General features: G+C 44.8%; 1 protein-coding gene across 2 annotated transcripts in view; it reads right to left on the bottom strand.

The window, feature by feature from the left end:
- Positions 1-24214, bottom strand: part of FAR2 (fatty acyl-CoA reductase 2) — a 549695-nt gene that overhangs the window by 153800 nt on the left and 371681 nt on the right. For both annotated transcript variants that reach the window (XM_069628526.1, XM_069628527.1), the window contains exon 4: positions 22962-23141. In XM_069628526.1, the coding sequence (XP_069484627.1) occupies positions 22962-23141 (180 nt within the window). The remainder of the gene's footprint in view (positions 1-22961; positions 23142-24214) is intronic.

The raw sequence follows: 24214 nt of genomic DNA, 5'->3' as shown, positions 1-24214 counted from the left end.
AACACAAATGAATAATTGCCTCAGTGTAACAAAAGGTAAGCACTCCAACGTAATAGGTACAGCTGATCTTTTTTTACCTGGATGTTCAAGCATATATGGCAGACCCAACTTAAAACCTGTGATTTCAAATGTGCAGACAGCACTGTTAACGGCACATCTAGTATATGTTATTCTAGGGAGATCTGTATGAGGCGTTACAGCCACTCTGTACTGACTCACTTTAGGTGCAATTAGCCTTGTGTCATCCAGCCCTCTGTGGATAACCTTCTAGTCAGAAAGGAACTTGTATGGATCCTAAATTTAAAGGCCTACCAGATGGGCCTGAATTAGATTGTGGAAATGATCACCAATATACTAAGAATAATATGAATTTCGCATTTTTATAATATAAATGTACATTGTACTGAAAAATCATTTGACGAATATTGGGAACTTGTCCTGTTTACAACATGCAGGATGATTGTGATTTATAATTAGGACCACAATTTGCTTAGGGTATGTTATCTGTGTCTGTGTATAATATTAAGATTGTCCTAGTTGATAAAGGCTTTACAGAGTACACCATCTCCTCCTTCACCATGGCTATTTCCATTTTGCAACATCAAGCTGTACCTATGGTCAGCCGTTTTTCCTTTCAACATGGCAGCCTTACTGTGATCTAGGCTTTTTGACTGGAGCTAGTCCTCTCTATTTACTTTGGGGTAATGGCAGCGCACACAAGGATGCCATTTCCCCGAAGGGAAGACGCGGACATCTGTCTATCCAAACTTTTAATAGACATTAGTAAACCGGCGAGAGCGAAGCAGAATGCAACAAGCATTGTGATTGGCTCTCGCCAGGTCCCTACCCGGCCGGGAATCCCTCCGTCGGGATTCCACGGCCTTTGTCCCCGGTGGGGGGCGTGGCAGCCCCTCAGCCAATGAGGAGGCTCGAAGCGGGGCCATCCCCGCTCCGAGCCTCCCCGCGGCTGAGAGGCTGCCTTCGCCCCCCGCCGGGGACTCGGGTACGTTTTTTTTTTCTTTTTTCCTCCCTCTCACCTCCCCCTCACCTCCCCCTCCCCCCCAACTTACCTTCTTGGTCCTACGTCCCTGGCGGGGGACGAGGGAAGCCTCCAGCCGTGTGGATGCGGAGCTGCGATGGCCCCGCTCCGAGTCTCCACACGGCTAGAGGCTTCCCTCGTCCCCCGGCGGGGACGTAGGAACGTTTTTTTTTTCCCCGCCCTCCCAACCCCACTTACCTTCTTTTTCATCCTTTTTTTGGGAGCGGACGCTCTGTGAACACTTGTGTTCCCAGCGCGTCCGCTACTGATGGCCGCCATGGAAAGGGAAAACGGACTCCGTTTTCCCTTTCCATGGCGGCGGCCATTTCCTTTTTTTTTTTTCTCTCGAAACGCTGCAGCGCCAAAACGCTGCAGCGTTTCGGGACAAAAAAAAAAACCTTTAGTGCCCCGGTCTTGCAATTTTTGCGGGCCGGGGTACTAATAGCAATAGAACCCTCGCGTCGGGGGCATTACAGACTCTGGTAATGCCCCGGGCCTTCGGTAAGGCCCTCGCTTTGCTCGGGTCCTTACCTATGGGTAATGCCCCCGACCCTCGGGTTCTATTGCTTAAATGGTAAATGATGGTACATACAGTACGTATATCGACCCTCTAGTAATATAAAAAACAATTTTGACTAGCACATTAAGCCCGACAATCTACATACCAAAACTTTTCTTTTTTGGTCTCTCTGTATGTTTTTTTAAGATCAGGAGAATCTCATGCAATGCCAGCTCAGAAGATCACACTGGACCTTTTTGCTAGTAGATAGGACCTGTACTAAAGCAATATTCTCAAATGGGTGAGACCCTCTGTTAAACAATACACTTTCCATTAATTCAATATGACTGCATATTTTGGGCACAAACGAAATGAGAGGAAATGTCTGTTCCTGGTTCAGAATACTCATTAATCTGAAATGTTGAAGAGCACGCATTGCTCCTCTACCCAAGAAAGTATGTGAATACAAAACAATCCCTTTTATTCACATGGAGTACAAAAATGCTTTTTTTGCCTCCCCACAGGCAAGGCACAAATGAAGATCTCTGACACTCAGTTATGCATATTTGCATTGTGCTGTTTAGCCTTATTTTTTGTACATTTTCTAACATGCTGAGTTGTAGATTATTGTACATCATTCTGGATAATCATTTGAAAATGTGTATATATCACCTGTGAAAGAAAGTACTGCAAATGTAGTTGCATATTCTGTCGAAAAAATGTCAATCCCCAAAAAAACTATTTTGTCATAATCAAGATTGTGAGTAAAAGGTTCAGGTGTGTATCCGCCTTGTAAATGAAATAATAATGTATTTTGTGGCATATATTTAACAAATTCTAGTGAGTGCATTTTCCTTCTGTTTGAATGTAGTAATTGGATAGGTCTGTGAAATTAGTGAATTGAATGTATTGGTTACTTTTTATGGTTTGGTTATCCATTGATGTATTTATTTATATTATTAGGATACTTTTGTTTGCATTAAAAGACTGATTCATGGAAGTGTTTTATACTGGCGCAATCCCATAGGAAAACGTTCCATGAATCAGGCCCTAAATGTTTTGCCGACAAATTGGTTCTAAAAACACCTATGTTTTCATTTGATAATATTCCTTCTTTGATACACAGTGAAGCTCACATTTCTTTTTCTTTCTAATTTCGTTTTGTTTAGGGACCCTCCCTTTTGTTATACTATATTATGACATTAGTTCCTAGGACATACAGGTAAAAACCTATTTTTTTTTAAAACATCATGCCTCTATAAATACTACAGGTGCTTGATATCTTACAACTCATCACACATACTGCTGAATGCATGTGCCCCCCACATATTTTATTTATTTATTTATTTATTCATTCATTGTTTGCTTGTCAGGCGCTTATACAATAAGAAAATACTGTTTCAAAGTTCCCACAGAGCAAGGGAGGGAGCGAGGGTGTCAAATACATTATAACACAAATATTTTTGAGCAGAGGGGGCAGGGACGAAGCTACTATGCATTGTGTGTATTCACAACGTGCAAGTGCAGAAAGGACAAGGGAAGAGGGGATAAGTGCTGGGGAGTCTGAGCTCATGGGAGCCATAGACGAAGTGCTAGGCATGTAGAGTGCTACACGCCCTGGTCCGCGGGAGGTGTAAGTGAGTGCCTCCAGAGCGGACGGTGTGAAAATTCAAAGTGCTGTGGATAAACAGCAGCTCGGAAGAATTGTTGTGGGATATCAAGGCCCCGAGGATGCATAAGGGCCAAGGACACTGATTCATCAACTGTGGAATTAGCAGAGGAGAAAAGGAGGGAAGGAGGAGGAAATGAGAAACGTCTTAAGGAGCTTCCGGAATTTGAGAAGATCCTGCTCAAGGCGCAGGGGCAGGGGGAGGCTATTCCAAAGGAGGGAGCCTGCAGAGGAAAGTGAGCGACCCTCTGCCCTCTGTTTAGCAAAATGCTTTACACACAAACAGTTGGTGCCAGAGGAATGAAGTGGTCTAGAGGGAGAGTATTTAGTGGGAGAAAGTTGAAGATACTGTGGTCCCCGGACCCAGACAGCCTTGTGGGTGATTCAGAGGGATTTGAATTTAATCTGTGCAGCAATCGGGTGCCAGTGAGAATTTTTAGTGCAGGAGAGATGCGGTCCGTGGGCTTAAGGCCAAGGAAAAGACTTGCTGCCCTATTCTGGATAGGCTGGGGGGGTTGCAGAGTGGAAGAAGGAAGATTCAGGAGGAGGCTGTTACAGTAGTCAGGCCTGGAGAGAACCAGGGCTTGAATAACATTGAGCCTCTCAGGGAAAGTGAGAAAGGATAAAATTCCTTTGAGAAGGAAGAGATGATAGTTGGACTTCTTGGCAATGTCCTGAGTGTGAGGGAGGAAAGAGAGAGAGCAGCCGAAGATGACTCCAAGGTTTCTGGCTTCAGAAACCTTGGAGTCATATGTTTCATTATGATGCTGAAATCCTTAATCTGGTTTAACGATGCTCCATACATACCAAATAACCGGACAGACTCAAGGAATATGGCAAAATACTACTTTTTTTTTTTTTTTTTTTTGATTTTTTTTTTTTTTTAAAAACTTTTTTTATTATTTCAACCAACAAACAATACAGACCAAATATACAATACAGTATACCGTAATACAGTTTTGAATGTGTATCGCATGCAATTTGATCTCCAATCCCCAAACCCACCCCCCCTACGAGCCCATCAAGTCTGTTTACTCTATGTTTGCGCTGCGCGGTGCGGTACATTCTCCATTGGAATCCGCCAAATCTGCCATCGTTCCAAACAGTTCCGATATCAATGATTTCCAAGCCAGCAGAGTTCCCACCTCTTCTCCCCCTCCCACCACACTGGACTCCTGCCACACCACAGTCTCTGCTTCCGCCCACTTTTGCAGTTCCCTCCACCATATCTCCACCTGTGGTTTATGACAAGCCTTCCACCCCATGGCAATCCTCCTCTTAGCCAGCACGTATGCCAAATCCTTCAGTTTGTTAACATGCTTCAGTTTTTGCGATCTAGGGAACCCCCCCAATAGGCAGGCCCAAGCTGACTCTACCACCAGCGTAACTCCTTTGTCCGCCAGTTTCGCCGCTACCTCGCCCCAGAAGCGCCCAACCACAGGGCAGGACCAAAACATGTGTGTCATGTCTGCCTGCTCTTCATTGCACTTGGGACATGCCTGTCTGCCCGCATTTTTAAACCTTGATATCCTCAGGGGCGTCATATACGCCCTATGCGTAATGTATAATTGTATTTGTTTCAGCCTAGCATTTCTCGACACCCTCTGATGATACCGCAAAGCCCGCTCCCACATCCTATCTTCCATCGGGGCCCCCACCTCAGTTTCCCAATCTAATCGAAGTTGTACTGGTTCTTTACCAATCTTAAGCATCAGCATTTCATACAATCTTGAAATCTCGTGCCCTCCCTCTGTCATATCATATATAGTGTCCACGATACCATCCGGCTCTGCTTCGAGTATAGTTTCGGGCCAAGCCCTCTTAATTTCCCACACTAATCTATGATATGTCATATATTGACCTACGTGTAGACCTGTTTCCTCGCCCAACGCTTCCCAGCTTATGATGGCTCCCTCCCGCCAAACATCTCCCATCGTTGCCAACCCCGCTGATTCCCAGTGGGTTCTAATTCTCCTCCGCAGTTGCTCATCTCCTCTCGCTAGCGCCACCAGTGGTATCTGCGGGGAGCACGGGGCCGGGATTTCCATCATCTTGCACGCGCGGCGCCAGATCCTCCACCCAAGCAACATCATTTTGGGGAGCCCCTTCATGTCTGTTTCAGATAGCCAGATCATTTCCTTTAAGTAAAATGGGGCGCAGTCTGTACTAAACAATCTGAATTCGGGGGTACTTTCATCCGAGAGCCATTTCGCTACGTACTGCAATTGGCTCGCTATATAATAGGCCTCATAGTTGGGGAGCCGTATCCCCCCTTTTTCATAAACGTTTTGCAGTTTCCACAATGCCATCCTGCACCTGGTTCCTTGCCACAAAAAGTCCCTACATATACTATTAAGCTTGGCAAAAAACTTCCCAGGTATGAGGTGTGGAATGTTTCCAAAAAAATGCAGGAGCCTAGGTAAAACCACCATCTTAAGCATTGCGCTACGCCCCATCATGGCTAGCGGCAGCTTCCCCCAAAATTGCATGCTTTTCTCGATTTTCCCCACAGCTATCTCCGTGTTGTGTCTGTGTTCTTGTTCAACCGTATGATACACATCTATCCCAAGGTACCGAAAGGTAGCAACAGTCCAAGGAACCCGCAACACCGGCAGCTGGTCTACGGGGAGTCCCCTATAGTTACCTAGCGGGAAGATTACAGACTTCTGAGGATTCACAGCTATCCCAGACAACCCCGCATACCGATCCATAACCTCCAAGATATACTGGAGATTCTCCTCTGGGTACTTCAGATACAACAGCATATCGTCTGCATATAGAGAGATCAAGTGTCGCTCCCCACCCACCTCTATGCCTATAGTGTCGTACTGCTGTCTAAGGTATATGGCTAAAGGCTCCAATGCCAATATGTATAACATAGGGGACCATGGGCATCCCTGTCTGGTACCTCTGCCTAACCTCCATCTCTCTGAAATCCCTGTTCCCGTCTTAACTCTGGCGAGCGGCTCACTATACAGCATCTTCGCCCATCTTACATATCTGGGCCCCATCCCATATTCCGTCAAAGCCGACAGTAGCCATGGCCACTTGACGGAATCAAAGGCCTTTACAGCATCCAGGGACACTACCGCCATGTCACCCTCCTTATCCCCCGCCCATTCAATGACTCGATGTAATCGCCTATGATTGTGAGTTATGTTCCTGTTGGGAACATAACCCGTCTGATCCGGGTGTATGAGCTTGTCTATGACTCTTCGCAGTCTACTCGCCAAAACAGCCGTTAGTATCTTGCTGTCTTGATTCAGCATTGACAGCGGTCTATAGGAGCCACAGCTGTTCCCAGGCTTATTCGGTTTAGGGAGCGGTATTATGACTGCTTCCCTCAGCGACTCTGGCAGCCGTCCCACCTCAAACGCTTCATTTAGCATATTCAGCATCGGAGGGAGCACTTCTGCCATGTATGCTTTATAAAACTCGCTCGGGAACCCATCCGCACCTGGGGTTTTACTAGTTGGCAATTGTCTCACCACCGTTTCTAGCTCCTCCAAAGTGATTGGTGCATCCAGCTCTTCCCTCTCCTCAGCACTTATTCTGGGCAGACCTATGTCTTCAAGCGTTTCCTTTATTCTCTCTTGGTTATCCTCCTCAACATCCCCATACAGTTCTCCGTAATACATGGCAAATTCCTGATTGACTCCCTCCTGGGTATCCGCTACACTTCCGTCCTCCCTTGTTATCGCCCTGATGGTGGGTCTGGGGGTTTCGCTCTTATATAGCCATGCCAGGAGCCGTCCTGTTTTGTCCCCACCCGCGTGCTGCCGCTCTATGTATTTCTTATAATTCAGTTTACACAACCTATCCCAACACTCTCCACACGTCTGCTTAAGTTGAAGTACCCGCTCCGTATTTAAACCAGTATCACCACCCTCCTTTTGCGCTTTCTCTAAGTCCCTCTCAGCCTCTTGTAAATCAGCCAGGACACCTCCTTGCAGGCTTTGGGACTTTGCTATGGCCACGCCTCTCAGCACCACTTTAAAGGCCTCCCATAACGTGCACGCCGAATCTACGCTGCCCGTGTTCTCTTCAAAGTAATTTATGATCTCCTCCCTCACCTCTTCTTTAAACACGGGATCTTTGAGCGCCTCCGCTCGGAGCCGCCACGTCGGGATCCTTGCCCTTGGAGGGCGATATTGCCAGCTAACAACCAAGGGCGAGTGGTCCGACAAGACCCTCGCTTTATATTCCGCCCGCACCATCTCCGTTATTAGGCCTGACGTAACGAAGACATAATCTAGTCTAGTGGACAGCTGTTGCGGGGCCGAATAATGAGAATACTGTCGTTCTTGGGGGTGCTTCATTCTCCATACATCAGTCAAGTCAAAATCATTGAGCAGCGCTTGTAGCACCCGTGCCGCCGGGGCAGGTTTTTCCCATTTCTGATCTGATCTATCCACCCTTGGATCTAATACACAGTTAAAGTCCCCCCCCCAGAGTACCGCACTTCCCATGCACATACCAAGTTGAACACTCAGGGTTCTGAAGTACGTTGCCGTATTCTGATTGGGAGCGTATGTATTTATTACACTTATCTCTCTGTTCTCTACCATGCCCCTGAGTATGACCATTCTCCCTTCCGCTTCAGCAATTTCCTGTAACACATGAAAGGGGACATGCGGGGCCACCCAGATAAGAACCCCTCTAGCATAAGCTGAGTATGTCGAGCCCACCACCACTCCTTTCCATTTCTTCTTAATCATTTCCAGTCTCTCTTTCGTCAAATGGGTCTCTTGCAACAACGCAATATCTATTTTTTGTCTTCGCAAGTATAACATGACCTTATTTCTCTTCAAATAACTGTTTAGACCCCTAACATTCCACGTAATTATTTTAAGGTCCCCCATGGCTTGTTATGATTTCCGCCCCCATCCCACTCGCGCAGTCCACTGCTCGTACCCGGTCTCGTCTATTTAGGCTCGTATCCCAATTCAAACTTCCCTTAACTTCACACACCCCAAACACCCCTCCCCTCCCGTTATCAAACCCCACCACACCCAACTCCCCACACCTCCCTCCCCCCATCCTCCCACCTAACCCCCTTATCCCTTTCCCCAACTGTTGCCCAGCTCCATCCCTGGATCTCAGGCTCCCCCGCATCTAGCACTTTCTTGGCTGTCGCCTGTACTCGATGCCCCGCGGGGTGAGGCCGCCCTACTGGCTGGCCTACTAATACCAATACGGGGGGATAGGGTGCCCGCATCCTGTCGCTCCTGATTGCTATAAAACTCTGCACGCTTAACTGTACAATTACCCCATATATATGCACTTCACTCTATTCAAGTCCTCGCTTGCGCCCACGTCCATGGGATCTACTTCCAGCGCCGCCCGTACCCAGCACTACCCCTTAGCCATAGCCATGCCCCACAGTTCTATTGGATACCCCTTGCACATCCTGTCACTCTACATGTAGTGTCCCCCGCCACTTATCGTGTTATTCTTGCGCTTGATCCGCTTCCTGCTCCGGACAACCCTGCAGGTCTAGCCAGGTCGTCGCTTCTTCGGGCGTGTGGAAAAAAAACATCTTGCTCTTATGTATTACTTTCAGTTTCGCGGGATACAGCAACATATATTTGATCCCGGCCGCACGCAGCCTTCTTTTGATCGTCACATAGCTGAATCGCTGCCTTTGGACCAGCATTGTGTAGTCTGGATATGCCGTGATGGCACACGACGCCCTCTCAATGGTTCCTCCTTTGCGGAAGTATTCCAAAATCTTCTCACGATCCTTATAATTCAGTATTTTAGCTATTATAGGCCGGGGGGGAGCCCCCGGTTGTGGCTTCCTCATGAGGGCTCTGTGCGCACGTTCCACCGCAAACCCCTGCGAGAGTTCTGCAGCCCCTATTTCCTGTAGGAGCAAATTCTCGATATAGTCCGTCGGGTCCCGTCCTTCCTCTCCTTCCGGCAGGCCCACCACACGAATGTTGTTCCTCCTCGCTCTCCCTTCAGCCTCCTCCGCCCGAGTCTCCAGATTGGCTACCTGTTGTTTGAGCACGTGGATTTCTTGTACGTTGCCCGTGCTAGTGTCCGTGTTGATTTTCACGGCGCTCTCCAGGCTACTTGTTCTCTCCGCCAGCCCCCTCACGTCTTGCCTCAGCAGGGCAACCTCTATGCCCACTGCGTCCATTTTGGCCTCCAGGGAAGTGCGCAGGTCCGACATCGCTGTCCCCCATGAGTCTCGCAGCTCCGTTATAGCCGCTAGTATCTGTTGTTTGTCAGTGGCTGCAGCGCCCTCCCCTGGTACCTCTGCTTCTTTAGACGCTATGGCCGCCGGAGATTGCTGCGTCTTGGCGAATGTTTCCATCGTGGATTGCTTAATCTTAGTTCTAGCTCCAGCCCCTCGCCCCGACATCTTGCAGCTTTCGTTATGTACCCGGGTTGCTAGTTCCGAGTGGGCTGTGTCCTCCCACGTATCCGACTTGCCACTGCGTCCAAGAGACCGCACACCATTCACAGCTATTATGCCCAGCTTTGGCTCAATGCCCCCGTGTCTTTTCTCTGTTGCAATTGCTTATCTTCCGGGGCTAGCGAATGCTTGCAGCGTCCCCTTCAAAGTGGTTTCGCACCCGGTGTCAGGATGCCAGGCTGCATTATGCCTGTGTCCTCGCACTGCAGGCCCTAGACCTTCCGGGGCCTTAAACCGCCGTCGGGACCATTGCGGGCCGTGGCACCTGCTCGCCGGGCATTCCTCTGTTCACTGCCGCTATTTTATTGTTTACCATTTCGCCGCGCCGGCTCCCGATACAAAGTAGCGCATCTTCCGTTACAGTAACTTCAGCAGTCCGCCGATGCGCTCAGACTGTGCCTGAACCATTCACACATCTATCCATGTGCTCTGCGATTAAGATGTTCTGCTGAAGCGTGCATTTTCTTTCGGGTCACCACATCGAATCACGGAGCTTACGGATAGTGCAGCCTACTCCATGGCTGCTTGGCCACGCCCCTCAGAGTGCTGATTAATTCGTGATCAAATTCACAGAATGCCCCAGTGAGCGTTCGGCCACCAGTCCCCTGGTCCCCACTGTGTTGGTGTCAGGGAGGAGATATCTCCTCCCTGTAATAAGCAGCACTGCACCCCAGGTGTTTCCTCCTCTGGTTCGTCTGTCCCGAGGGGGTACTCAGCCCTCCCAGACACGGTAATTTCTGTCTTGCAATAGTGGCACTGCGTGAAGAACTGGCGCTGGTTGCCCTTCCCTCCGTGCAGAGGGGACAAAGGAATGACCTCAGGGGAGCCGTGCAGCTCCTGTTCTACAGCAATGCTCGCACGCGGGTGCCCTTATATACTCTGGGCACTTATTTTGTGCACCCCGGACCTCCTCTCCCTTCGCCTGCATCCCTCAGCAGCCACATGCCGCCCGAGCCATCAGCCGCACTTTCGTTTTCACGGAAGAGCATCCGCGCATTTGATTAGCGCTCGAGGGCTGCATGTAAACGCTTGCCCAGCATTTACACGTTGTTAGAGGGGGAGGGGGCCGCATAGGCTCCAGTCAACGGCCCCTCACTTCTTCCGTGTTCTGCCGCCTCACTCACGGCCCGATTTCGCCTGATCACATATATTCCGTATCGGGTCGCAGCTCTGCTCCCAGCGGCGAGAGTTCCAACAGTTTCAAACAACAATGTTCGTCTGTGCCCTCGTGCTCGCCGCTGCAGCTTACGCTGTTGATCATGCAGTCGCGGCCGCTCGGCCATTGTCCTCCGCCATTTTGGATACTTCGTTGCCAGCCGCCACACGTTTAGGTGTCAGTTTCTCTACCGCCGTTCATCCAAATTGTCTGTTATCTTCAATGGTGGAAGGGCATCCATTCACACGCCCGTGCTTTCATTAATAGGGTAAATCGTCCATTTTTAGCGTGCGCATTTTCGGATCAGCGTCGGATCACAGGAGCAGCTCTCAGCAGGCACGTCCCACTACATGGCCAGTTAGCCACGCCCCTGGCAAAATACTACTTTATTCTCATTTCATAAAACAGGGAGAACTGACAGACATCGTACTAATGCATGCACACTCACACACACACTTGTTTATCCAGGGGTTTTATACCCCAATGTACGCCAACTATGACATCATCCTACGTGGCAAATCATAAAACCTATCGATGTGAGGGTTTGGTTAGGGGAACATATCTACATATAGATCATATAAGCATTATTACATCATTGGCTGCCCCTTATCTGTAGGACATGCCTTGAACTACCTATTAATACGTATAGTACAGATTCTAGTGGACACAATCGCAGCAGATTGGTCTATGCAACATTGTATGTTAGGTTGCCACATAGACCTTTGATTGGTTGGCATACTATCCCAACCTTGGACTTTCGGCTCTTGAGCAGCACAGAAGTGAAACGAAACCTAGGTGCTTTGAATTGTGTCAAGTTACTCCCTGTTCTCCCAATTAATCCAACATCCCTCATTGGTCGACCATAAACCAAAGTTTTCCATCTGTAGTTGACCTTGTAACCTGCTCACTGTCCTGGAACATTTGAGGGAGTGTGAGCACACCACTATCTTCGTCAAAGGCTTTAATGAATAGCCCTTGTCTTTGACTTCTGAATCACGTGTGAAGAGACAGCAAATGTGTCAATTTTGACCTTCTATTTACTTCTATTTGATACAATTATACTAGGTGCTCCTCTTAGCCTCTAGAGACTTCCTCACTCCATCTTACATCGACTTTATACACTTTTAAATGTCCAATACTTTGGCTATTGCAGAAGTTTTCTTCTTCCTTGATTTAAGAAGAATGTCTCACATTCAGGGCTTATCGGTCTACCTCCCCCTGTGCCTTGCAATTATGCCTTAAAATAGTATCATTGATCCCAGGCCAACATAGACTCATCGCTGTTTTGCACACTGGCTGTTCTCCAGCGTCTCCTGATTCTGCAGCCTTGGTCTTTCTCTGAGGTAGCTTGGTTGAATTTGACATTAGCCGGTGTCCATTGTCTTACCATGGCCATCCTTGCCACGTTACATATTCCTTTATAGCAAGCTTCTATATATCTCATCTACCTTGCCTTACTGCATATTTACTGTTATTAATCAGTAAGGTACTGCATTCTTCTTTATATCCAGGATTACTTCAAATGTTTCTCTTGGTGCTTCAGTTACATCATCACTCATAAGTATTTTCATATCATTTCAGCATAGGTTTGTATATCTTCTTTATGACATCACTCTGCCCCTGTCAGATTTCACTTAGTTCTTCATGATGTCCATAGGTGCATGCTGACATCCTTCTATGCAGCATCCTTCCACACGTTCAGTGCGAGGGTACAGATATGGCTGGCTGAGTGCATAATGTCCCTCTTACACTCAATGCGGTATCAGGATAACACAGGGTTGCCAGTCATAACCCTTTGTCTGCTGTTACACTAGGACAGTGGTGAGGGGGCGGGCATTAGTGAGATAGCATTCACCTGCTCCTCTACAAAATAGTTTAGGGAAGTGTATTGTGATCTCTGGCATGTCCAAGGGAATGAAAACCTGGTCAGTTCAGCCGCTAGCACAGTATAGATTTATCAAGGAGGTTTCCTAAAAGAAACTACCCACAAAAACTTGTACGGAGGTGCACGAAATGAGCAAGCCATAATAATCGTGTGACCTTGTTAGACAAATCCTCTAAAAACCCAGTTTTTGAATGTTTAGTTTGTGTCAACACATTTGTCTATATCTCTAATAAGATTAAGAGAATTATCTTTAAACATTGGAATATTGTACAAAATGGTCCATCAAAATTGCTGCAACCTATGTTTGCTTTCTTTTTTAATTTTATTTATTTATAAGATTCACACAAAGAAAAACAAGCACATCAATTAATATAATTAAAACAAAGCAATTAAGTACACGCAGAATATAATATACAAATAACCATCAAAGAACTAATACAAACTCATAAAATCATCCCAGATCTTTTCATGTAATCTCAACTTCCCTTGTCGCTTATAAATCACCCTCTCCATGGTTGCAAGCCCAGACATCCCCTCAATCCACTCTTCCACAATAGGTGCAATCTGTGTTTTCCAGCCCCTCAGAACTAGTTTCTTGCCCAAACTAGCACCACGGAGCAGACACTTTTTCCGTGAAACCGAGAGATCTTCTAGCAACTCACCTCCCCCCAAAATCATCGTCATGAAATCCAACTCAACATCCAAATTCAAAACACGCAAACAAATACAACAAACATCATGCCAAAATCCCTGCACACGCACACACTCCCAAAGCAGATGTTCCAAACTTCCCAATCCATTTCCACAACACCAGCAATCATCCGAATCAATCATCCCTCTCTTGAACATTCGTTCTGGAGACCAAAACACTCTATTGAGTATCTTTACTTGTCTCAACCGTTCCCCCAAATTAATAGCACAAAGCTTAACGTTCGCACACATTTCAGACCACATCTCAGGCGAAATCTTACATTCCAATCTCCTCCCCCACTCATCCCTCAATCCAGAATTCTCCTCATAAGCAGACACAATATTATTGTAAATCCTGCTAGCAAGGTCTTATTCTGTCTGGATTGTTTTTGAGTGGGATTTACTGGATTGACGATGTCTTTGTAGATGGTGAGTGGATAGGTGAAAGAGAATTACAGACGAGATTTAACATTGACAATTTTCGAACTACTGATTTCAGAAAATTGAAGAGATGTATAGGTGATGTGGTAGACCTATGTTTGCTTTCAAATACAGCCAGAATCTTAGGGACCTCCTTATGCACTCTAATCTTAAAAAATATCCTGTGACTCCTGTGTGATGTGTAGAGGAGAGGAGGGGCAAGGGAAGTTATAAGAGTGAAAGTTGCAAAGTTAATAATTTTATTAATGGGACAAGGGTGTAGAGAGGGAGGCCCAGGTGAAGGCTTGAACAGTAATCAATTCTGCTGAGTACAGAGTAGAGACAAAACAGCAGTAGCTGAGGTCAGGGTACATCTTTCTAATATTCATTAGAGGCTGCTTTGCACTGTGGTAGTGAAGGTAAGGAATTTAATGAGCTTATAGTTCCCTGTCAATGCCACATGTTTGTGAGCCTTGGGAGCTGATGTGGGGAGTGCAGGTGTAAAGGATATAGGGGATAGGAGGAGAGGCAGAATTTGAGGAAGGAGGTAAGTGACTTTGGTCTTAGAGAAGTTTAGCATAAAAGACTGACGTGCTATTCAGGTATTTTGAAGGGTTATATGGTCAGCATAGTTTTTAGAAATCTGGGTAACACCACAGCTATTTTGAAACAGTTGGGGAGGATCCGTTTGGCAAGAGAGTGATTAAAAAGGATGGAGAGGAAAGGGGAGTGGTAATCAAAGATCCTTGACTCTTTGTGGTGTTAAAGCATCCATAGGGGAATTGGATGTGCTGGCTGCCCTGTGGATGAGTGTCAGGCCAATAGGGGAGGTTGGATGGAAAGGCGCCAAGAGAGAGAATGAGTAGAAATGGGAGGTGGTAGGAAGAAGGAGGAAGCAGGAAGGAGAGAGAAGTGAAAATGTGAGCCAGGAAGTGGAGTTCAAAGGCTGAATTGAGAGCAGAGTTGAAATCAAAGAAGGACTAGTCAATTCGGAAGGCCTGAGGTGGAGTGATGGTTAGGAGAGAGGAGCTGACCTCAGTTAGAAAAAGAGCCACTGAAATTCAGGAAGGAGTGATCAGATGTATAGGGGTCAATGAAGATATCAAGCATAAAGTAGGCAAACTCCATAAGGATTCATTGTCCATGCTCCTTGCCAATGCGAGCATGAAAGGGAGCATGTACAATTGAAATGAAACCCTCCCCAAAAAGTACCGGTTCTCCAAACGGGTTCTGTAGACAGACATGACAACACTCTCATCAATTGTTGAAAATCAATGATCCTGTAGGTCACTGTTCCGATTCGCTTATCCCTTTATGTGCTTTGCATCCAGAAGTAAACTGCACCGAGAATGGGCGATTGTGGCTGGCTGACATACCCCGGCGCAGATGTTGGGGGAGGCGAGAGTTGGTGTGCTGCTGCATACTCGGATCTTCTGTGCTCTCTCCCCACTAGTTGCCTCACAATGGTGTGGTGCACTTCATTGCGGTGCATTGCGGTGCAAATATCTAGGAAACCCTGCATGCTAGGGCCTTCAAACATGCTTTAGACCTTGAGTTGTGTTCCTCGTGTCGAGACTGGTCCTTCTACGACCACATTGATGTTTCGCCGATTTCAGGCATCCGTCTCATTTGTGAAGGTGCTGAAATCCAGGAAAAGGGGCGAGGTGTCCAAATGTCATGTAGCCAGTAATGTCCAGAGGGTCCTAACAGTTAACTGTGCACAATTTGGTGCAGATTGATGAAACGGGGTGGAATTGTTTAAGGAACAACGCTTCGCCAAGCCACAAACCCACAAACACATTTTGACTTTTGCTGTAATCTGGGGAAAGGTTTGAGATGTTCAAATGTCATGTAGCCAGTAATGTCCTGAGATTCCTAACAGGTAACTATGCAAAATGTGGTGCAGATTGGAGAAACAGTGTGGAATTGTATAAGGAACAACACTTCACCAAGCCACAAACCCTCACATTTTGACTTTTATAAATATGGATGAGCCCCATACTGCCTGAAAAGCAGAGTGACTGCTGTCCAAAAAGCCATCTTGGGGGTTTTGGAATTGTTGATCCACATACCTCTCGCTGCCCTTAAGGCGGCATCTTGAACCTCATAGTGTAATCATCTTATGATGACATGGTGTGGTATCGTTTCAGGCAGGGCGTGGTGCCCATCTATGTGTGGCCCTTTCTACTCCTTTTTTACGAGAAGAAGAAAGGTGAGGTCAAGTTTATTCGACGATGTACTTTATGTGCCCTCTACAGAAAAGTGGAATGAAAAGAAGGCTCAGCGCTAGTGCTATGCTGCCAAGATCTGTCTGTCAGCGATTTTCCGGACTGCACGTAAATGGAAAATTATTTTAAAAAAACAGAACAATGCAGAAACACATTACACAGCTGCCAGCTTCTATGGCACACAGGGAGAGGTGGTTGATGGGCTTCTCTCAGCAGATCATATTTTACTTATTTTCTTTTGATAACACTTTTTCAGCTAATTCCACTATCTAGTTAACCTTTTCGTGCTTGGAAAATATATTACCAACAATAAAACTATTGATTCCGGTGCATAACGGTGTGGATTTTGGCTCTTGGACAAGGTTCTGGAGATGGAAACAATACTATAATATTCCTGCTCATGATTCTATTAGGGGTCTAAATATGTGGTACAGACTTCATATGATTGGTTATTTATAACGCGCTTAATACCCACAGGTTTCTAAGCGCGGACCCGGGGATCAAACCTGTGTTGCTCTGTGTCGTCTTGCTTCCAAGACGAGCACGTTGCCCCTGAGCTATCCTCCCGAGACTTCATTATAAATCCTACAATATAAAGCCAACGTGATGTATTTTATTTATCTGATGATGTGAGCATATTCATTTAAGCCAATGCATCTCATATACATCTAGTGGTGTACATAGATCTGTGGGAGTCCTGTTGAGACCAAACTACAGAAACTAAGATGTGACGAGTATTTGAAGTGGAGAATCAGTGTGCGTGTGTAGTTGGGATTGTGCAGACAGCAAACTGTACAGTTGTTTTTCCCCCGCATATTTACAACCTGAGTGAGAGGGACATAAAATTATGTGCCTAGAACCACACAAGTGATTTGGTTGCATGCTGATGCTGGGATTAGAAGACTCTGCTCGCCACATCTAGTGGAAACCACTCAGCAGGGACTTCATTTCACCAGAATGTCAGGGGTAGCGGAATTGACATCACACGACCCTTGACCTCTCATGACATCACAGGAAATGATGTAATTTTACCCCACCCTGAAGTGATATTGCGGGTAGCGATGGAACACAACCTTTCACTCCTTGACAAAACAGGAAGTGGCATTACATAGCATTGTTCCCAAGTACACAAAACAAATATGGTTACAATATCACTATAATGTGATAGACATTTCATACAAGAATGGATCGCCATATGCATCGTTAAGACCAGTGTGTATATGCCCATATTACGAAATTACTGTGAATGCAAGCAGACGTCCATGGCAAAATGATAATGATGTGTTATTATATAGCCTTTAAGCGCTTTATATAGAAAAAATATACATACCTTATCACCCAACCTGTGTTGGTACTCATTAGAAGGATGAAAGGCTGAGGTGAGGTGTTTAATTACAGACTAAATCAGTGATTCACCCCCTGAAGTGTGCCTGAAATAAACATTTAATGAATCTAGCAATAATTGTATAGAATTCCAGAAAGACACATTTTTGGGTATTTATGTTCTTTCTTATTTAGGGTCACTACTGAAAGTATTAGACTTGTGGAACCCTTGTTTTTTTATTTATTTTTAAGTGGCCTGAACAATAAAGCATGCCACTCCAGAAGCAAAGAGCCACATGGAGCTTGCATTAAAATAAAACGAAAAAAAACGTTGTTTTTATTTTTTTTTTTGGGGTAGCAAGGGAGATCAAAGGGGTCGCAGTTGCGACCCCTGGCAACCCCTAAATGACGTCCCTGCCACTCAGCCCTCTTCAGCTTTATGGGAACCTAACTGCTCTGCACAAGAAAACAAGAAAAGAACTTGATAGGACAAACCAATGTAACATTTGACAAAAGGAACTTTCCTCATCGTCTACTGCACAGACAGATTCTTCCCACTCACCTCTCCTGCAGTACCAGTGTCAATGGATGCCATACCACAATCAAAGTACAGGCAACATCTTTTGTTATACACATTTTCTGGAGAAAATGCTGTGTTTTAAGTTTTAATGTTTTCTATGAAAATGTCAAAGTATTGTGAAACCTAATTATGTAAACTTTATTCATAATAGTGCCCACCCATAAGAAAGTGCAGAAATATCAAATTAAAATAAAACACCATGTTGAATATTGACAAACGATATAAAACTAAAGGCCAAATGAAAAAAAGGGTACAAAAAATGTCAACCTCTACAACCAGTGACAGTTGAGAAATCAGCCAAACTCAGACTTCCCACATGCATGTTCTGTTTGAGGCTCTTCAGTGTGATGTACATGGCTACTGAAGCCTAGGCCGTAGAAAACACCACAGAACTTCCGAATGTCTAATATCTTTGAGAGATGTTCCGGCTTAGGTAAGAAGTTCATGTTTAAATGCACATTCCCTGCAAGCTATACCATTAGTCTGAGAGTTCTCTCTGAATAATTGAAACTAGTCTCTCATTAATGGAACTGTGAGTAGCCACACGTTGTCCCTTTTTTCTCTGGAGAGTATTTATTTATTTGAACATTTACAAAGTGCACGTAGCCCATAGGCATCTAGGCCTTAAGCGATTGGTTACAGATTTGTTTACTTCATCAATACAGTTACAGTTGATATGATAATGATAATATATGGCATTTATAACGCGCCTATACACAAGTGTTCTGATAATTCATATATTCACTACATACATAGATACAGATATACATGTCAGGCGCAATAGAAATATACATATCAATATGCAATATACATAGAATTAGTAGTCACAGCAAAATCGCATATCGGTCGTGGCCTGTGGTGCTGAGGTCCTGGTGTTCATTGATGGGGATCTAGACTGAAGAGTCAGGTTTTTAAGCTCTTTCAGAATGACCAGAGGGATGTGTCATTTCTCAATTGGGTGGGAAGAGTGTTCCACAGTTTGGCTTCTACCACAGGGAAGCTAGAACCCCTTGCTTTCTGTCTTCTGTATCTTGGTATAGCAATGAGATTAGAGCATGAGGCCCATGTAGGTCTGTTAGTTTGGGTTTTGATAATCTGGTTGCTGAGATAAGCTGGAGCGTTGTTAGCATACATTTTCATTCTTGGGTATGTTCCAAACAGCTCTAATGGCATTATTCGGTACTATTTGAGGTTTTTTTTTATATTTCTAATGCTAGATTCAGAAAAGAGAGAATTACAGTAGTCTATTCTAGAGAGGGTCAATGCTCTGGCTAACGTAATACTGTTGTCTGTTGAGAGGAAAGGTCTGCTGGCTCTAATTAGTTTTGACGTGTAGGTTGCAGACGAGACAATGGCATTGACCTGTCTATTTAGGGTGAGTGAAGAGTCAATGTAGACGCCAAGAGTTTTTATTTTCGTTGGCGACATTGATAGTGTTACCATCTATGTTAAACAATTTGTATTGTTGTGGGCGATTGCTTAGCTTAGATTTGTTTCCGATTAGAATTAGCTCAGTTTTGTCGTCGTCGAGGCATAATTAATTTGGAGCCATCCAGGCCTGGATTGCGAGATACATTTTGTTGAGATTATTTGCGTCCATGTCAAAACAACATGTGATAGATATGAGTATTTGCGTGTCATCTGCCTAGTTTGTATTTGTATACTAGTTTGTCGACTAAAAACTTTGTAAAGGCATTATACAGTGTAGGTGACACGGACGAGCCCTGCGGTATGCAGCATGTTACAGGAAGCAGGAAGGGCTGCTGATGTGGTGGAGAAAACCCTCATACTACGATTGGAGAGAAAGGATTCAATCCATTTGATGACTTCCCGGGAGAAGTGGACTGCATTTTCGAGATGATGGCATATGATTTTATGGTTAAACAAATCAAAAGCTGCAGAGAGGTCTAACAGTAGGAGGTTACACAAGTCTCCTCTTTCCATGAATTGGTCCATTTGTGTTTTTAAAACCAGGAGAGCCATTTCTGTTCCGTGACAGTATGTGAACCCAGATTGTCTCAGGCCTAGGAGGTTGTTAAGTTCCAGGAATTTCTGGATTTGCAGGTAGGCTACACGGTCGAGGATTTTTAGTAAGAATGGCACTGTGGTGTTGGGTCGGAAATGTGTAGGAATGTTGGGGTCCAATGTCGTTTTTTTTAACAGCGGTAATACCCGGGCTTCTTTTAAGTCTTCAGGTACCGAGCTTATGGCAAATGAACTATTGATGAGGCTGGTGATGAAAGGTGCCAGTTCATTGGCACATTCTTTTATCAGGGTAGTGGGACAGGTGTCACCCTTAAACCTGGAAGGTTTTAATCCTTTGATGATATTGATTGTTTCTAGAGTGGTCACAGGCGTGAAAGTAAATTTACTGGTCTCATGTTGTTCTGTAGTGAGAGGTGTAGTTAAAGGGACGGATTCAACGTTGAGCTTCTTTTTTTTTAAGTTCAATCCAGGCCCGGCTCCAGCAGGGGGGCCAGGCCCCCCCAGAGTCAGCCCTTGTCCCCCCCCTAAGAAGAATGCCATGTCAGTGGTGTTATACACCACTGGTAACCGAGGGAGTGGGGGGTGGTTGTCACTCTATACATTCAGCAGCAACCTCAGAGACATCATTCTGTGAGGCTGAATTGCAGGACCCCTAAGACTATATGAGTCATCATCCAATCACAAACTCTCCTTTCTTGCTTAAATTATTGTTTCGTACCACCGCTTCTCAGCTACAAGCTCATCTTGAAGCCTATCAAATATTGGGTGATCAGCAATCTGAGTTCCCTCTGGGTAGGGGCACTGAGATTGCCCTGCTCAAGGTTAAGGGCCCACTTCTGCAGATTGTGCTTAAGTGTGTCTGTTGATGTTCTTCAACTTCTCAGCAGCCTTTGACACTATTGATCATTCTTTACTTTGTCAGTGCTTCTGCAAAGTGGTTGGAGCATCAAAAGCTGCAGTTGAATGGTTATCTTCATTCCTGAATAATTGTAAATCACGCATTAAGAGTAGGCCCACACAATTTGAGAGCAGAACCAGTGCATTTTGGGATCCCACAGGGGGCCTACATGTCTCCTATTATTTTCAATGTTTACATGAAGCCTCCTCATGATTGATGCCAGTGGAATTTCAGAACTACGCTGAAGATACTCTGCTGGTATTTTGCCTTGATCAAGACCAGACCATCAATCATGACCATACTCAGTCCATCTTTAAATCCATCGAACAATGGATGGGCCAAAACTGTCTTGGGCTGGACCAATGTAAGACAGAAATTCTACTGGTGGCCTCTCAATCAGCTCTTCATAAGGCATATACTTTATTCTAATCATTTATCATACTCACCTGGACTTCAAAGTAGGGGAACATATTATTCAAATGCAAACAAAAGTTAAATCACTAAGCATGATTCCTGACTCTAGTTTGTCTATGATTCCCAAATTAATGTCACTGTGAAAAATTCTAACTAGTTTCTCATGTTGCTTTGACAAACAAGGCCTTTCCTTTCAGAGCAAGTTGAGGGGGGATAGTTTGGGGGCAACGCGCTTGTCTTGGAAGCAAGACAACACAGCGCAACACAGGTTGGAATCCTGATCCCGTGCTTCGATACCAATCTCTTGTATTAAGCGTTTTATAAAAGAACAATTATAATTATTCTGGTCAGAGTCTTGGTGGGCTTCAGATTGGATTATTGCAGAGAATTACATGCTGGCTCCAGAGCATTGTCTTTTAAAAAGCCTCAGAACTTCCAGAACTCCATGTTAGGATTGTCACCAACACCCCTAGAACAGCTTATATCTCTCCTGTGCAACAGAGATTACATTGGCTACCTGCCAAGGGTATAATTTTCTTTAAGATGTTGACTGTGGCCCATGATGCTTTGTATGGTTCCTCCCTTCTTAACATCAAGCCACCATTTATGGCTAGCATCTTCTAGGACACAACGTTCTGCCTATGGCTGTCTGAAGCACATGCATGCCTCAAAGCACTCTAGGGCATTCGGTAGATCCATTGCTGTGCTGACAACTAAACTATGGAATGGCCTCTCACTGGACCTTCGTAAAACCGATAATCTCACCATATTCTGGAACTGAACTGTTCTGATCTAGAGACTGGATGGTCATATGATAGGACGATGTTTGGGTCGAGCGCTGTGAAACCATTGGTAGTAGTGCCTTTGTGACATAAAAAAAAGTTTGAAACATATAGTAGGGCCAATTTTGCCCTCCATCCTTCCCAAGTCTAAAAACTGAGCACCATTAAATTGGGTAATAACAAACCTGTTATAAAAGCTTTTGGAGTTGGAAGGAATCTAGCATGAAGCACTATATAAGAATACACATTATTATTGTGATTATTGCAATGGTAATATTAATAATATTTTTAATAATAGCAATACATCTACTAATAATAATAATAATAATAAAATGTTAATTATTATATTATTAATATTATACATCTGGCCACTGCCAAAGCTAATGAGAGGAATTGGCTCTGGATACCGCTCAAAACGTCTCAAATGTTTAGCACCCAACACAGAAGCACTTAACTGACAGTGATTGGTATCAAAATATGTGTTCATAAGTTATGCAGCATTAATGTATTGGTTGCAAATGGGAATTTAAGTATCAGGCTCATAAAAATAGCAAAAAGTCTAGTGCAAAAGGTTCAAGACGAGTGCTCTGCTCCCTGTGAAAAGTGCTATAGTTAAATAAATACCGCCTTTAATGACCTTAACTACTTTCAGTAAAAAATAAAAATAAAAAATAAAAATAACACAGAAAAAACTAGGAAAGCCAATCCCATTTCTGCTAAAATTCTCAGTTCTCAAGATTGACTTACAACAAGCATTTGGCTCTCCATTTTTTTGGACCACAATTTGCATCAGCCTTAGTCAGCCTAGTCAACAGTGAGGGGTCATGCGAAGCATTGCCCAAAACATCTCGAGAGCTGCAGGCTGTATCGTGTCATGGGGGTATGAGCTCTGCTGTAACCCTGCAGCGGACCAATGACACGTTTTCTACAAGAGTCTGCCGAAAGTGGAACAGAATGAGAGTACTTACTCTACTGAGTCCATGAGCTTCTTGAGCTCCACTGGGGGAGGATACACAACCTCGTCAATGTGTCTTCGGTTGCAGTTTGCGTAGGCTGTTGAAACGTGGATGAAGGCCTCAAGCTTTTTCATCTGGTGAGCCAGTGCCATAAGCTGCTGAGTGGCGATGACATTGAGCTGGAGGGCATGCCTATGAGAGATGAGAAAGGGGCAAACGATGATCGTGGGCACATGTGCCTTAGTGGACTGGGAAATTAGATCCGACCACATCACGCAATTGTTTTCATGTAACTACTTCTTCTGCAAGACACAGAAATACCCACATGTCCTGAGAAGATAATATGAAATATGGTGTATTAATGAGCACAGTCTTCAAAATATTCTCAATGAATTGTTCCCTGAAGGGGGGAATACAGTCTAAAAAATATTCCTAGATTGATTAATATTCATGGGCATATTTTCTGTAAAAAACATAATAAGCCTACTGTTTAAAAGCAAGCGTTGGCAAAGCAATCAGACTTCAGCAGTTGTTCATTGCATTTCACATTTCTGTTTGCATTTGTGTCAGTTCCATAAAGAATGGGCGTGAAAACCATGCAACCCGAAGGGCTCGTGCTCACGTGCGAGCTGTAAGCCTCTGCTCGCTGATTCAGTACTTTTAACATTTTACATTGGAGTATAAGGCCCAAACTCTCCAGCTTCCAAAGTCTACTATGGGGGGCACATATCACTTTTGATTTCTCTGCTATCTGGCACAGCACAGCATCACCAAACATGTTAAAACGTACCTTCAAACTTTAATTGCTCCGAGTGTAAAAGGCCGTGAAGTCGGACCATACTACTCCAGAGTAGAATACAGACATGCATTAGAGATCATGTCTACAGGGTTTATACTGCTTAATAACTATTGTTTGCTGTAAAATGTGAATAGTGAGCTATACCGGGAAATACCACAGATTTATCAGCCACGCCCTTGCAAATAAGGCAACAAAATTCAAGTAAACATGCTAGCTAGAACCATCTAAGGAAGATAAGATAGCATGGATGCCATTATGCCCATATTTGGCTGAGAAACATTTGTGCAGCATTCTTGTTTTACCATTTACATCTAAGACAACTGCAGCAGATCTACTCAGTGCTTGCATGCAAGGATCATGTATAATAACAGACCTTAAGTTCCATGCATACCTCAAACCCTCCCACCAAGCGAGGCACCCATTTGTAAATTGGAGGAATACCACATGCAGATTCCTATGCAGGCTT

The sequence above is a fragment of the Ambystoma mexicanum genome, chromosome 12, assembly GCF_040938575.1.
Source record: "Ambystoma mexicanum isolate Mex_15411 chromosome 12, UKY_AmexF1_1, whole genome shotgun sequence".
Classification (NCBI taxonomy): domain Eukaryota; kingdom Metazoa; phylum Chordata; class Amphibia; order Caudata; family Ambystomatidae; genus Ambystoma; species Ambystoma mexicanum.
This window is presented reverse-complemented; position numbering and strand designations above follow the sequence as displayed.